Source organism: Dama dama, chromosome 20, assembly GCF_033118175.1.
Source record: "Dama dama isolate Ldn47 chromosome 20, ASM3311817v1, whole genome shotgun sequence".
NCBI classification, from domain to species: Eukaryota; Metazoa; Chordata; class Mammalia; order Artiodactyla; family Cervidae; genus Dama; species Dama dama.
Genome location: NC_083700.1, coordinates 99,571,779 through 99,587,817, shown reverse-complemented (window position 1 = coordinate 99,587,817; position 16,039 = coordinate 99,571,779). Strand labels below are relative to the sequence as shown.

At 48.9% G+C, this 16,039-nt stretch overlaps 1 protein-coding gene across 1 annotated transcript in view; it reads left to right on the top strand.

The window, feature by feature from the left end:
• The window catches only part of CFAP57 (cilia and flagella associated protein 57), a 65,440-nt gene extending 50,910 nt beyond the window's left edge, over window positions 1-14,530 (top strand). The window contains exons 18-22 of the mRNA XM_061120060.1: window positions 1,014-1,130; window positions 2,668-2,802; window positions 2,885-3,028; window positions 9,445-9,574; window positions 14,303-14,530. Of these exons, the coding sequence (XP_060976043.1) occupies window positions 1,014-1,130; window positions 2,668-2,802; window positions 2,885-3,028; window positions 9,445-9,574; window positions 14,303-14,514 (738 nt within the window). The 3' untranslated portion in view covers window positions 14,515-14,530. The remainder of the gene's footprint in view (window positions 1-1,013; window positions 1,131-2,667; window positions 2,803-2,884; window positions 3,029-9,444; window positions 9,575-14,302) is intronic.
• The last annotated feature ends 1,509 nt before the right edge of the window (window positions 14,531-16,039 follow it).

The window sequence follows — 16,039 nt, the reverse complement described above, 5'->3', positions numbered from 1 at the left end:
GTTTATGTGTTAAGCCCAACCTCCTAGTTTATCCCCCCCCACCCTTAATATCCCCTCTGGTAACCATAAGTTTTGTAATGTCTGTGAGTCTATTTCTGTTTTATAAGTAAGTTCATTTGTATCATTTTTTTTTAGATTCCACATATAAACAATATCATACGGTATTTGTGTTTGACTTACTTCAGTTAACATGATAATCTCTATTGTCTATCCATATTGCTGCAAATGACATTATTTCATTCTTTTTTACGGCTCATGTTCCGTTATATATATGTACCACATCTTCTTTATCCATTCATCTGTCAATAGACATTTAAGTTGCATCCATGTCTTTTATATTTCAAAGATGAATGAAATCATACAGTATTTGTCTTCCTCTGCCAGACTTGTTTCACTTAGCATAATACCCGAAAGGTCCATCCATGTCATTGCAAATCTCAAATTTTCATTCTTTTTATGGCTGAATAGTATTCCATTGTGTGTATGTATATATGTGTATGTATGTGTGTGTGTGTATATATATATATAACATATATATATATATCTTCTTTATCCATTCATCTGTTGATGGACACTTAGATTGCTTCCATATCTTGGCTATTATAAGTAATGCTACAGTAAACATAGGGGTACATATCTTTTCTAATTACTGTTTTGGTATTTTTTGGATGAGCGCCCAGAAGTAGGATAGCTGGGCCCTCTGTTAATACTTCTGTTCTTAATTTTTTGTGGGATCTCCATACTGTTTTGCATAGCGGCTGCACCAATTTACATTCCAATGAATAGGGCACAAGAATTTCCTTTTCTCCACATCTTTGTTAATCCTTATAGTTTCTTGCCTTTTTGATAATAGGCATTCTAATAGGCATGAGGTGATATCTCATTGTGGTTTTGATTTGCATTTCCCTAACAACTAGTGATGTTGAACATCTTTTCCCATGCTCATTGCCCATCTGTATGTCTTCTATGGCTTACTTTCTTATTCCTGACTCTTTCCCCGCTGCTGTCCATAGATGGAAGCCGAACTGGAGCGTTTCCATAAGCAGAACACACAACTGGAGCTGAACATCATAGAACTGTGGCAGAAATTAAGAGCCACTGATCAGGAGATGCGCAGAGAGAGACAGAAGGTGTGAGAATTTTCAGAGTCTGGCAGCTCTTGGATGCAAGAACTGGCACCTGTCTGCAATGGGCAGCTGGCTTCCAAGAGACAGAGCCAGCCCATCGCTAAGTTACATTCCTATTTTAACTCGCATTCTTTACTTGCTCACAACCCTGCCCTACTTGAGGCTCGTGTAAATTTACGTGACTGAATCCATCTGAGACTATAAGATGACTTTGGGTAGAGCAGTCAAGGAGGCGGAAGACAGTGTTATGAGGATGCTTACAACACCGGCTTGTGTGGCCTGGGGAGGGGCATGCTCAGAGAGGTCCTCTGTAGCAGGTGGTTAAAGGCTTGACCACCAAAACAGTGCTAAGCTCAAAGGACCTCAGAGATAGCCTGTTCTGGTCTCTGTATATAATAAACAAGGAAAGCAAGGTCAGAGAGATTATGAGATTAGAAACTTCACCCAGCACCCATAGCTATTTAGCACATAGAGGCCAGTCAGCGCTGGAAACCCAGTCTTCTGGTCCTGGGCCAGGACTTGGCTGCACCCCCACCCCCTGGTGGCTCAGACGGTAAAGCGTCTGCCTACAATGCGGGAGACCCAGGTTCAGTCCCTGGGTCCAGAAGATCTGGAGAAGAAAATGGCAACCCACTCCAGTGTTCTTGCCTGGAAAATCCCATGGACGGTGGAACCTGGTAGGCTACAGTCCATGGGGTCACAAAGAGTCGGACACGACTGAGCAACTTCACTTTCACTTCACTTTGACCCCCTTGCACAGAGCACCTCATAGTGTTGGTAGAATCAGATTGAACTTTTCCATCTCCCACATCAAGCCTTGACTCTGGACTAGATAATACTAGAAGCTGCAGAGCTATCAATGTGAACTGACACAGATCCTGCCCTTTCCAAAAGGAAAAGGTTGACAGGTGGTTTATGATGTGTGCATAATAATTAACTGTGCAAGGTAGAAAATTATGGAGCATGATTAAATGGGCTGTAGGGGCAAAGAGAGAGAAGAGGCTCTCTAGGTCAAGGGTAGGGGAAGATGGGTATCTGTGACAACATGGTGGAAGAGCCCAAATTTGCAGATGAACCATTCTGCCCAATTTTGTCATTATCTTCCCTACCCACTCATTCATAGCAACCCTCAGGAAGGAGAAGCACTGGATGAGCTAACTAGGGGGCAAGAAAGCTCCAGCCTGGGATCCGCACAAGGGAATCAATGCTCTCCATCCTGGCTCTGAAAGGAGTAGGTGACCAGTGGTACCCCCTTTAGTCTTTTAAGGCCTGTGGTCCTGGAAGAAATCCAGAGCCAATAAAGAAATCCATGTGTGCAGCCTCTTAAGGATGCGAAACCTTTCAGGCCAGGGGCATGGGAGTTCAGTGCCTCCCCCTCGGGCCTGTGTGCCCCTCCTGGTCTCTGGACCCCATGTGGCCCCTGGCGGTCAGTGATGAGTCCCAGATGAGGTGTTTCTTGTCCCTTTAAGCAGCCACAAGGCTGCAGCCTCTGTCCCTGGAGAGTCCCTGCAGGGCCAGAAATAAATGCCTCTGCTCGCAGGAGAGGGACTTGGAGGCGCTGGTCAAACGGTTCAAGACGGACCTCCACAACTGCGTGGCCTACATCCAGGAGCCGCGGCAGCTGAAGGAGAAGGTCCGCGCTCTCTTTGAGAAGTACGTGCAGCGGGCAGATATGGTGAGCTCTGCCTCCCAGTCCCGCCTTCCCCTGTCCTCTGGACTCTCTCCTCCCTCGTGGCTAACCCCTTCTGCCCTCTCAGGTGGAGATCGCGGGGCTGAACTCAGACCTGCAGCAGGAGTACGCCCGTCAGCGGGAACACCTGGAGAGGAACCTGGCCACTCTCAAGAAGAAGGTGGTCAAGGAGGGCGAGCTGCACCGCACAGATTACGTCCGCATCATGCAGGTACCCACACGTGCCCTCGGAGACCAAGCCATCAGAGATGAGAAGGTCTGCCCAGGGCCCCTCTGAGACCACTGTCCTCGGGGCTCCCCCACTGTCCAAGGGAGCCACCAGCTTTCTCCAAAGTTCCTGCTTTGACTCATCTCCTCTGACCTCCCAGAGCTCATCCCGGCAGTGACCATGGCTCAGAACCCCACCCAAAGAGGTTTTCTCAGCATTTCCATGCCCACTCCTGCCCTTCCAAGGCCCATTCATTTCTGCCCCATTTCACTTCACCACGCACCTGTTTTTTTTTTTTCCACCCCCTCATCTTCACGCAAAGCACTCCTGCACCCTGCCTCACTCCTCTCCTTGACCCCGGTTTCCTCTGGACCTGCGTCCACATGACTTTAGCTCTCCAAGTCACTCCCTCCATCTCCTCTTTTCTGTTTCCCACTCTTGTTTCACCTTACTTTGTTCTGCTGCTTTTCAGTCTGCTACCTGTACCATATGGTCCCTGCTGGCCAAGTCCTCTCCTGGGAGCATGCCTGTCTCCTCCCACCTCCTCTGGCTTTTCTGATGCATCGGGTCCCTACTGTTCTCTTGGGTCTGGAGCCAAACACACCCAGCCTATGGGTTGTCCTCCGCCTGATTTAATGAGGCCTCCCAGGACCCTTCCTCGGGCTATTCGGAGAGCCTAACCCCATTACTACTGCTTCCATTCAAGTGCACTTTCAGGACTGCCAGGCAGGATTCTGCCGCCAATTTCTATCTGGGTATCAGTATCATCTGAGGCAGTTAATGTGAATTAATAGTAAGAGAAAACATCAGAATTACATTTATAAGGCACATATCTTTTAACGTTTGTATTTCTTTAATGCTATAATTTAAATACCGGAATGGGGATGAGCTACAGTTGGACTGAAACAAATTAGTTCCGAACACAGCTGGGAAGAGCACAGTGCAGTCTAGGCCAGACCCAGGCCTGGTGGGCCTCATGCCACCTTCCAACCAGCCCCTGCTTAAAAGCAGCCCACGGCCCAGCTCCTGAGTCCTGAAAGCAGCCAGAGGCCCAGAGATGGCAGTGGATCCAATGGATGGGACTCTTCGCAGCAGCTGATACACAGAGCCATTGCTAGGGGTCTTGAGTGTTCCCAAGCCTGGAGAGCCCCCATGGGTGCTGCATGCAGCATGCAGGGCAGGGGGACCAGGGGGACTGCAGGAGAGGTGGTCAGCCAGTGACACTGCTGACCTCTCATCTGTGACTCACCACCAGAGCACAGGCCTAAGGGGTCCTCCAGGGGCTGGGTTCCTCACTCTCTGCCAACCGGGCCCCCAAAGTAAGTGTCAATCCTAGGAGAAGAAGGAAAAGGAAAGAGAGCGGAGACCACAGGATAGACAAGAGTTCGAGCGTCAGCAGGAGGCTGCCCGGGGCTGGCAGAAGGTCCCCCTTTGGCTCCCCCATTCCCCAGGGACTGCCTGCCCACTCCTGCTGAGCCAGGGTGAGAGTCGGGGGAGCAGGAGCAGAGGGAACCCAAGCAGAGAACCCTGATGGCAGGCAGAAGAAGCCGTCAACAAGGAGCTCCCCGGAGAGTGTTTGCTGCAGCAGCATTGTAAACCTGTGTGCTGCAGAGCCCTGCAGATGCATAGAAGTGCCGCAGACAACCGCAGGGGGCAAGGGGGGGTCAGGACGCAGGGCTCTGGGGCCCCACCATCCCCTCAACCAGGAAGATGCCTTGCTTACTTCAGTGGGCTCTGTGTAAGATTTTGTTTGAAAGACGTAAAAAAAAACTTTCAAAACCTCTATTCTAGATGATAAAAATTGTTTCCTTCGTTGATCTTAAGGGCCAGGCAAGGTGTTGGGGCGACGAAGCATAGCCTTGTCTCAGTTCAGAACCGGTTTATCCTCCTGCTAGCCACTCTTGCTGGCAGGTTCAGGGGAGGGGAGATGACTCTTCAAATTCTCCAGGAGCCACCTTCCTATCTGTACAAAGAGGAGAAGATGCCAACCTCAGCCAGTGACTGCGAGGATTGAATGAGCTAACTAATGTAAAGCATCAGGCACTGGCCCTGTGCAGAACAGGGGTTCTAAAAATGCAGTTTTCCTTCCCTTCTCCTGAGCAAAAGACTTACTCAAAAACCAAGGCAAAATCCAGTAGGAGAGCCTAGAAGTCCATCACAGCATGGACTAGGGGTACCCGTGAGCTGGGGGCATAGGAGACAGCATGATGCAGCCAATTCCAGGCCTCCCAGCTGGTGACCTGGGGCACCCACTGCCTTGATACGTGTTTGTAAGGAACTGCGTCTACAGGAACCAAGGCCCTGACACTTAAGTGTCAAAGGGCCGAGGAAGGCTGGGGCAGACATGGCATCTGAGAGAAACTTGTTAGAAGACACAGAAAATGAAGTCAGTGTTTCATTTGTATGTTCAGACAGGAGCACTTGTCACTCATTCTCATGCATGCTTGCAGATATGAAAATAGGATTTGCAATAGAATGCAAATATCTAGGACACATACTTTATTCATTCAGGACACATATTTTGCGGGCTTCTCACATGCCAAGCTACAGGCTGACCATGGAGGATTCCCAGATGAATGTGAAGACTTGCCTACTCTCATGGGGCTCACCTAGGGAAGTGGAGCCAGACACAAGTAATTACTGCTCCACACCAGGCATGTAGTCCGGCCAACTCACTGGAGAGGTGGGCTTCAGCTAGGGGGCGTGGCATTTGAGCTAGGCCTTGAACGGTGAGTAGAGGGGGTAAAGGAGCAATTGAACCTTCTAGGCCAAGGATACAACCTGAGAACAGTCAGAGAAGATTGAGACCTTTGGGGTATTTGGAGACCCAGGAATCCTCTGACCTAACTTTATAGCAGAGCATGGGGGCAAGGAGAAAGGGCCTGCTGGAATGGTAGGTAGCTTAGGGTCACGTTGAAGGGGCTTTTTGTGTCACACCAAGAAGCATGCAGTTTATCTTATAAGTTGGTGCCACCCAAGTTTTCTTAAGTAGGTAGGGGTGTTATCTGTTCTGGAAATGTTACCTCTGTGGGCAGAAGGGAAAGACCGGTAGGGAAAGGCAGGTGGCAGGAAAACCCTTTAGAAGATGACTCTCATGATAAAGAAAGATGCCAGGCCTTGGGAGGAAAGGTTGTGATGTCCGAAGACATTTCAGAGTAGAGATGATGAGTAGAAGTGTCAGGTTGGATGTGAGAGGAAGGCTGAAAGAGAAACAGAGAAATGGTTCACTTGTGCATTTAGGCAAGTGGCGACCCCACCAGCTGTGGGCTCGGGAAGGACACCACTGGATGCAGGGCTCCCAAGTTTCTGGAATAAATCGTTGCCTGCTTTTTGCGCACTAACCAGACACTGCTGTATTCTTAAAGATGTCAACCCAAAGTAGGCCAGTAGGGGGTGCTCTAGGCATTTCCTCTCCATGCCCTTCTTCCTGGGAGTCTGAAGTTCAATGTCATTCCCATCTGGAGCTTTCTGGCATTGTCCTCAACCGAAGGCAGTCCTGGACAGCTTGGCATAGCCTCTTTGTTCAGAAGGCTTTCTATCTAAACAGACCTTGGCATCCCTGAGCGTGTCTCTTTCACATACCCCAAGTCTTGGTGCTCAGCGGATCAAGGTCAGATTTTCCCTGCCAGAGGAGCTGTTGGGCGTGGGGCGGGGGGGGGGGGGGGGGGGGGGGGGGGGGGGGGGGGGGGGCGGGGTAGCTCTGAAGGATTAGAGGAGTTCTTGTAGACTCCTGACCAAAGAGGGATCTGGAACAGAAGTCTCAGCAAATCTGTTGCATTCACATTTTAATTTCACAAAACTACTCAAGGCATATACAGTTGACCTCAGTGTGACCTCTGGACTCCCCAGAACACGGGCCACCCCAGAAAGCCCTCTGGTATTACTTTGTACTAAGGCAGCCCCACTTGTACTTCTCTGAGCTTCCTTGGCCATCATCCTATGTGAGGTGTGGATGGAGGTGATGTACATCAGTGGTGAGAGAGCAGAGCCTGGGAGGTGCCTGTGGGCAGACACAACCAGATCTGAATCCCAGCTCTGCCCTCCATGCCCAGCCTTGGATTCTTCTTCTGAAACTGAATCTCATTACAGCTTCCTCGTAAGGTGGTTGTATAGACCAATGATGTCGTGTATGCAAAGTATCTGATACAGTGCAGGAATCTAGTCAGCTGTGATGTTATTATCTTATTGTTATCATCATCACGGGCTTCCCTGATAGCTCAGTTGGCAAAGAATCCCCCTGCAATGCAGGAGACCCCAGTTCCATTCCTGGGTCGGGAAGATCCGCTGGAAAAGGGATATGCTCCCACTCCAGTATTCTTGGGCTTCCCTCGTGGCTCTCAGCTGGTAAAGAATTGGGTGGCTCAGTGCTTGCTCCCTCTTAGCTCTGGGCCTGAGACACTCTTCCCTGCCCCCTGCCTCCACAGGGAGGCTTCCTTACACTGGTGACCCCCTACTCACTCTTCCAGGGCATCTCTCTACATTGGATCCACGCTGGACCCCCACGTCTGGCATAATAAGCACCTAGTAGGCTTCCCATTTTTATGAATGAATGAACAGAGTGGAGGAATCGGGTTGTGCTGAGTCCTGGGCCTCAGTGATGCTCTAGTGAGGACTGAGCCATGTTCCAGAGACCCGTCTAGGAGGCCAGTCTCATAGAGGTGTCCAGGGCTGGCAGTAGGGTCAGAAGTGCGTAAATCAAAAGGTTGCAGCCAGAGATCCCAGTCATGGCGACACGGGTGTCAGGGTGGAGGGAGTGGCAGGGATTCCATGTGGGGCCACCACAGTGGCAGAGGGGAGACGCCGAGCGCCGGTGATGAATGAACACGAAATTCAGTTCAGACACACAGTCGACAGGGTTGAGTGACAAGATGAATAGAGATTGCCTGGGAAGAAGCACCTTAAAGTGTTTCTGAAGAGAACTGGGGAAATGGCACTTTTAGTCTCTGATCTTTATTCTGATAACTATTCCTTTATTGAATGAGGCAGAGGAAGTGAAACTAAGCGACCTCAATTAAGAGGAGGTGTGGAGAGAGCCCCTGAGCGGGCTGGCGTCTCCAGGGGCTCCCTGGGGCTCTCTGAAGACTCCTTTCTATCTGGTCTCCCCTGACTTTACCCCCTGGTTTGTAATTTCCTCATTAGGAACATTCATCTTATTCAACTTGGCATCTTGCATTAGTTATTCATTTGCTCATCCCTTCCACAAATATTTATTAAGAACCTCTTATGGGTCAGGCAGAGTCCAAGGTCTTAGAATCCAATGAATACATATTTAATTCATTATGTCATGATATAAAGTCAGCAGGGAGGAAACCGATCATCTGGGAAGAAAATGTGGGCTGTGCATCTCCAAGATTTGGGCTGTTTAAAGGGGTTAAAAATGAGGAGAAAACCTGCTGACTTTATCAAAAAATAGGCACAAAGCTGAGCCTGAGAGAACAAAGGAGTGGCAATAATTGGGCATTTCATCCAAGAGGGAGAACATTTTTTTTTAAATGAGGAATAGTGAAATTAAGTGATATACTATAACTCTGAAGGCAGATCTGACCTGCTTAGATGAAGAGGCGCTGGAGGGAGGGCCTGCCAGGGTGTCTGCAATTCACATCCTCATAACAGAGAAGGCTTATCCCACTGGCTGGGAGCAGCGCTCAGCATCACCCTGTCCTCTGGGCTCAGACTCCCCACTGGCCCCTCTGAAGATGGAGTCCCAAGCTGAAGCACAGCGTGTTTCCGCAACTGGTCCGTCTTAGGTAGATTTGGCCAGTATTTGCTGTGTCCGTTCAGTTCAGTTCCTAGGAATCCATCCTGGTCATTCAGGCAGGGCTAAGTGCCTTTGCTGTGTCCTACTCCTCCATCCCAGTAAGGTGGCCACCTCACTAAAGTGTGCCCAGACCCCTCACTAAACCCTAAGCTCTTCAAGTAATGAATGGAAAAAAGCAAAGTGTAGTACAGCGCTGACGAGCTCTGAGCTCCGGGGCCGAGCTGGGTCAGAATCCTGGCTCTGCCACATGTTATCTGTATAATTTGGGTAAGTTATATCACCTCTCTCTGCCTCGGTTTTCTCGGCATTCTGTGATTGTAACAGAATCTATGCGTAGGGTTACTAGGAAACTTCAGTGCATTAAGTCCATGAAAAGCCTTGTTGTCGCTGCTGATGGGAAGAGCCTGGATGGATGGGAATGGTGCATACTGTCTGTATCTTACATTGCCAGAGTCCACCTGAAGGTGAGTCAGCTGATACCTCAAGAGACCAATCCACGAGCCAGAATAAAGACTCATGCCACCAGAGGAACCAGAGATGTAATCTGGATCCACGACCAAGCCTGACCTTCCCCACACCCTCAGCCCCAGGTCAGGGGAGGCCTTGTGCCCGCTGGTCACTTGTCCATCTACACTCACTCTCTCCTCCTCCTTTTCTATAGGAAAATGTCTCCCTGATCAAGGAGATTAATGAGCTCCGCAGAGAACTGAAGTTCACCCGCTCCCAAGTCTATGACCTTGAAGCAGCTCTGAAACTGACAAAGAAAATTCAACCAGAGGTTTCAGAGACAGGTAATGCCACCAGTGGCCAAGAAAGACAGGCACTGGGATCCAGGGGCCAGAGGCAGCCACGAACAGGTCTCTTCTTGGCTTCCAAAGCTGCCTCTCCCAAACTTCCTCCTGCATCAGGTCACACCCACCCCACGGCCTCCTGGGCACCTCTGCATGCCACACGCCCATTCCCCAAAGGCTTTGTGAGGACCCTACCACATTCAAACACTCACAAATCCAAAATCCTTGGGGTTAGCTAAGGTTTCAGAATTCAGGATCGTTCAGATCTTAGGAAGAACATACTATATATACATTACATAACATCCCTAGAGGAGTCTGGGGCAGTGCCCTGAAATCAAATATATTAGTCTTTCTGTAGTGAAACATATGAATATTCACACTAAAGTTCATGAATCTGAAATGCTTTCCATTTTTAAAGTTTTTAGCATTTTACAATTGTGGGTAAAGGATTGTGGATTTGTACAAAGAAGATAAAGGCAAAAAGAAGGACCAGAAACTATTTAAAGGGAGAGTGGGAAGAATGACCCTAGAAATGTTAAGCAAGCTAGTTATTGCAGTTATAAAGTTCCTCTGAATTTCTGATAGCTAAGACAAAAAGGGAAAAAATATAATAGTTAATATAGCTCTCGTATGGAGAAAGGACGTTATTTCTGGGGAAGCAAGCCTTTCTCTGGTACTAAATTCTATGAGAAACTTAATACATGGAGCCTTATGTATTATATATAATACATAAGCCTTATATATAATACATAAGCCTTATAATATATATAAAATTGTGTGTGCATGCTAAGTCACTTCAGTCGAGTCTGACTCTTTGCGAGCCTATGGACTATGTAGCCTGCCAGGCTTCTCTGTCCATGGGATTCTCCAGGCAAAAATACTGGAGTGGGTTGCCATGCCCTCTTCTGGGGGATCTTCCCTACCCAGGGATCGAACCTACATCTCCCACAGCTCTTGGATTGCAGGCAGATTCTCTACCCCTGAGGCACCAGGGAAGCCCATATATATATGATCATATATATATAGACTTGTCTCACATGCCATTTTTGTTCGAGTTGAAGAGAAGTTGAGAGACTCAACTCTGTGAGTAGTACCAGAACAGTATCAGCTCTAAAGAACTGACATGAGAGTACCACATGTGTTAACACGGCCGAGAACCTCACTTTTTAGAGGTGAACCCATCTTCAGTTAGAAGTGACGCATAGATGCGTCTGTGAATAATTGCAAAACTTCTTTTAAAAAAATATTTCAAATATGCCCAAGCAGTGTAGCAAATAACCGCTTGAGACCTCCTCAGGACACTGTACGATATAGCCAGGTTCTTCTTACTGCTGCTGGTTGGCCAAAAAGTTTTTTGGGGTTTTTTCTATAAGCACTTCAGAAAACTCTTAACAAAACTTTGGCCAACCCAATACAATGGAAACTGTCAGACACAGACAGAAATTAAGAGAAAAGTCTAATGAATTTCCACAGATCCATTCCGCCAACTCGAACAAGTGTCACCTCCTATCACTCTTGCTTCCTTGGTATCTCCAGCCCCTCCCCCAACCCAGTTATTTCCTCCCTTATCCACAGTAGGTTATTCTGAAGCAAACCAAACATCATGTCACTTGTTTCATAGAGCTTTACTCAAGGGAGATTTCATCTCTAATAGTTGAAGACAGGTATTACCAGTTGTCTGCCTTGAAATGAAGAAGGCTGGCTTCTGATTTGGAACATGGTGCCACCAAAACAAGTTAGCCCCAAGTACACATTCCCAAGTTGTTTAAAATTAACCAGTTCATTTATTAGTAGTTTTAAACTAGGCAAAGGCAAGTGATGCTGGCCCAAGAAGGTGGATAGGCTGAGAGGCCTTGGTGTGCTATACCTTCCCAGAGTTGCTACTCTCCCCAGGGCTCCAGGGCTTGACTGAGGAAATGGTTACCAGGAACACTGAGTAACACAGGGAGGATAAAAGGTCAAGAGTCTAGAAGAAATCAAGAGCCTAGAAAGATCAAGAACCTAGAAACCACAGCAAAAGACAAGACAGAAGGAGCAAAGGCAGAAAGAGAAGGAGCCAGACTTCCCCTAGAAAGGTTGAATGCTGAATGCTGGCCTCATCAGACCAACTAGAGGTCCAAGGCAAGGCTGCCCACTGGCCATTGCCGACCACTTCCTCTTTGGTTGGCTATCTCTCTCTTCTTTGGCCATCATCATCTGTTCTTTTCTACTTTTTCATCCAGGGAAGGGGTCTGCAGTGGATAGGAAAGAGACCCCTCTCCCACTGAGAGAGAAGCTTGACTGTGGTACAGGAGCTGGAGAGATAGTTTCTCAGTGTAGAAGGTAGCAAAGTCATTCATTAAGGGCAGAGGAGAGGGTGGATTTGACAATTTCTTGGATATGATGCCAAAAGCACAGGCAACAAAAAGAAAAAAATATAATAAACGAGACTGTCAAAATTTAAAACTTCTGGGCATCAGAGGACACAATCAACAGAGTGAATAGGCAACCTATGGCATGAGAGAAGATATTTACAAATCATAAGTCTAATAAGGGGTCAATGTCCAGAATATATAAAGAACTCCTACAACTCAAAAAAAAAAAGAAAAAGAAAAACCACCTGACTGAAGAATGGGCAAAGGACTTAAACAATTTTTTCCCAGAGAAAAAACACAGATGGCCAACAAGCACATGAAAAATGCTCAGTATTACTAACAATTAGGGAAATGAAATCAAAGCCACAGTGAGACACTGCCTCACACGCATTTGGATGGCTACTATCAACCAGGCCAAACCAAACCAAAAAGAACAAAAACAAACAAACAAACAAACAAAAACCCCGGAAAAGACTAAGTGTTGACAACGGTCTAGAGAAACTGAAACACTGGTGTCCTGTTCGTCTGAACATAAAGCAGTACAGCCACCATGGAAAATAATAAGGTGTTTTCCTCAGAAAATTAAAAATAGAACTACCATATGAACCAGAAATTGCACTTCTGGGTTTATACCCAGAAGAAGTAAAAGCAGGGTCTCAAAGAGATATTTGTATGCTCATGTTCACAGCGGTGTTATTCACTTCCAAAAGGTGGAAGCAGCCCAAATTTCCATCAACAATGAGTGGATAAATAAAATGTGCATGCATGCTAAGTCACTTCAGTCGTGTCCGACTCACTGCAACCCTTTGGACTATAGCCCACCAGGCTCCTCTGTCCATGGGACTCTCCAGGCAAAAATACTTGAGTGGGTTGCCATGCCCTCCTCCAGGGGATCTTTCCAACCCAGGGATCAAACCCAAGTCTCCTGCGGCTCCTACACGGCAGGCAGATTTTTTACCGCTGAGCCACCAGGGAAGCCCTAAACTGTGGTATAGAATGCAATGAACTATCATTCAGCCTTAAAAGGGAAGGAAATTCTGACATGTAACGTAGATGAACCTGAGGACATTATGCTAAGCCAGACACTAAAGAACAAATACCGTATGATTCCACTGATCTGAGGCACCTAGGGTCATCAGACTCATAAAGGCAGAAAGCAGAATGGTGGCTGCTGAGGTTGCAGGCAAGGAAGCCGTGGAGCTGTATAATGGGTATGAGGTTTGAGTTTTTCAAGATGAAAAGGATTTTGGAGACTGATTGCACAACAGTGTGGATGTACTTAACACTACTAAAAAGTACACTTAAAAATGGTTAAGAGAGTAAATGTGATGTTGTATAGACTTTATCACAATTTTGTTTCTAAGTGGGAGAAAGGAGTTGGAGTAGGGATTGAAGTTCCTGAGAGCCACTGTGGGGTATGAGAGTTTGCTGATGTACATAAAGTCCGTCTTTTGGAAACCAAGAATTCGACTCTCACGTGTTACTTTTTCTGGTAGTGTGCAGCAGGCCAGATGTGAAATTGGAAACCCTGGATGGTCGGGTTATCTCGGGTTTGGGCTAGGCAGGGTACCTGGGGGCAGAGCAACAGGGCATCTAGAATACCAAAGTTGCTGTCATGATGATAGAAGAAATTCACCATGGGTCTAACTGGACAGAAAAGGGAGTGAATCTAAGAGGAGCCCATTTGGTGGGTAAAACATGGAGTTGTCCAAGAAGATGAAGTCTCAATTCAGCCAAAGAAGAGGTGAATGGAGCACTGGAGTGAAACACCCTGGACATGACGAGGGAAGGGAAGATGCAGAGCTGGTGGGCAGGCCATGCACGTCAATGCCGAGAGTTGGATCTTATGAGGCCAGGCAGTGGAATGAGCCGTGGGCACCAGCATTGCCCAGGAGGAGGGCTGAGAGTCTCAGGGGACATCCTCAGGGAACATGCGTGAGTGACCACAGCCGGAAGCGTCTCCAGGAGCAGGTTTACGTGAGGACAGGCAGCCTGGAGGCCAAGCTGCGTCAACAGGGAGAGCGGCACCCTCTCGGTGTGGGGGTGTGGGGGATGAACAGCGCGCATGGAGGGGCCTCGGGGGCAGACAGACTAGGGGGATCAGAAGACAGGCCGGGCTGAGGTCAGGCTCTGCATTTGCCTTCTCACTCCAAAGTGTGTCTTTTCACTTCTCCACTGCTAGACGGCGAAACGGCGCCTCTCTTTATTCCTAGCGTCTGGGATGGAGTGTCTACCCCATAGTAGATGCTCCATGAACGTGTACAGGGGTGGGGGTAGGGGCTGGTGGGGGAAGGAAGGATAAGCCGCTTTCAAAAACCTTTGCAGCAGTCCGGGAACAGATCTCCCAAGCCTAACCCTGCCCTGTCCCCTGCAGTGTCCAGCGAGGACCTGCCCAGTGTCCCTCCCACCATGAGGTTGAATGTGCAGGAGGAAACTGGGAGAATCATCGAGATGCAGCGCCTGGAGATCCAGCGCCTGAGAGACCAGATCCAAGAGCAAGAGCAGGTCCCCGGCTTCCACCCCCTGGCTGGGGTGCAGCTGCCGTCCCTCAGCGTAGAAGCGGATTCAAAGGCCCAGACCAAGTGACACCCTCTGATGAGACATCTCCAGCCTCTCCGGAAGGTGCACCATGCTCCTGTCCTGGACTGTCTCTGGGCTGCAACCCAGACCACACAAGCCTCTCCCCCAGGCGCGGGGGAACATGGGACACAGGCAGAATAAAGGTGTTGGCCCACAACCACATCCAGCTCTCCGCTTAGCCACGGAGCCGGGGAGAGGGGAAGGGAAAGAGGAAGGTGGCTTCTTCTGGCCCAGGTGGCTTCTGCTCACCCAAAGCTACCGCTGGCAACCCCCGTCTGGACACCCGGCTGCCCGCCCCTGCAGAGATCCCATGCCCCTGCCCACACCGGGCCTCAAGGGCAGGACTGTCTGTCACTTCTGACCTTTTTCCTCTGCCAGCTGTGTCAGCCTCAGACAAACCTTCCTACGTTTTCTTCTCACTTATGAAACTTAGGGAGGTTTTCTGAGGATTTTCACTTCTCTGTGAAAGTGAGGGTACCATCAAGAACACGGCACAGTTGGTAGCGTTCCCCAACGTCTTCCATCACCTGTGGACCCCGGTGGTAGGACTATGCTCAGAGCTCTGCCCTTCCTTCTCTTACCCTCCATGCCTCTCTGCACTTGTCATCCTCAGTCTGCAGGGCCCTGCCCCACTCCTCCATTTCTGGGGGGTGCCTTTTCCCCACGACCCCTGTACTGGCTGGCCCAGCCACACGCACCAGGAAAGGTGGGTTTTTTTTTTTTTTGAAAGGTGGGTTTTTATGCACTAAGAACCCAGATGTCCTGTTTTCTCCCACCTGCAGAGGTCAGACACCCTACTAATACCCAAATAACAAATATTAAGCCCCCAGCCTCTGCTGGCCCCACTGGTTGTCTTAAACCTGGCATCTCCAAGGCGTCTCCCCATCTTTCCCAATCTGCTTTACCCCAACTCTGGGCACTGCTCTTGAGTTAGTTTTCTAAGTAAGAGCTGAGACAGAGCTGTCATGCTTGCCGAGGCTCTCCCGAAGGCTGAGAACAACAAAAAGAGATGCAGAGCAGAGTCTACATGGATCTCTCTCTCTCCTGAGCAACTCCCCACCCCCACCCCCAGCCCACACCCTTTTGCAGGGGCCAGTTTATTCCCTCCAGACCAGGGTTCACCCAATGTCCCCTGCCCACAGGGAGACCAGGCCCAGAACATTATCATGCCGAGTAGATGGACTCTTCTGGGAACTCGGACTTCTCCATCCCAAACTAGATTTACCCTCTGCAGAAGAAACTGACTCAGCATGAGGTTGGGGAGGTCAGCAGGGCCAGATGGTGTGGGATCATGAAGGCACGTGACAGGTAGGGAACCGTCCAGAGGCCACCACTGAGCCACTGAGATTCACTCCCCGCTGCGTCCCAAGCTCTTGCCAAGTAGGCCTCCTTTCAGTTCCTTGCCAAATTCTTTCTTGCCTCTGGGTCTTTCCACATACTGTTTGCTCTGCCTGACATAGTCTCACCTCCACCCCTCACTCAGTGAACCTCTCCTCATCTATCAGATCATAGCTGAAATGCACCACCTTAG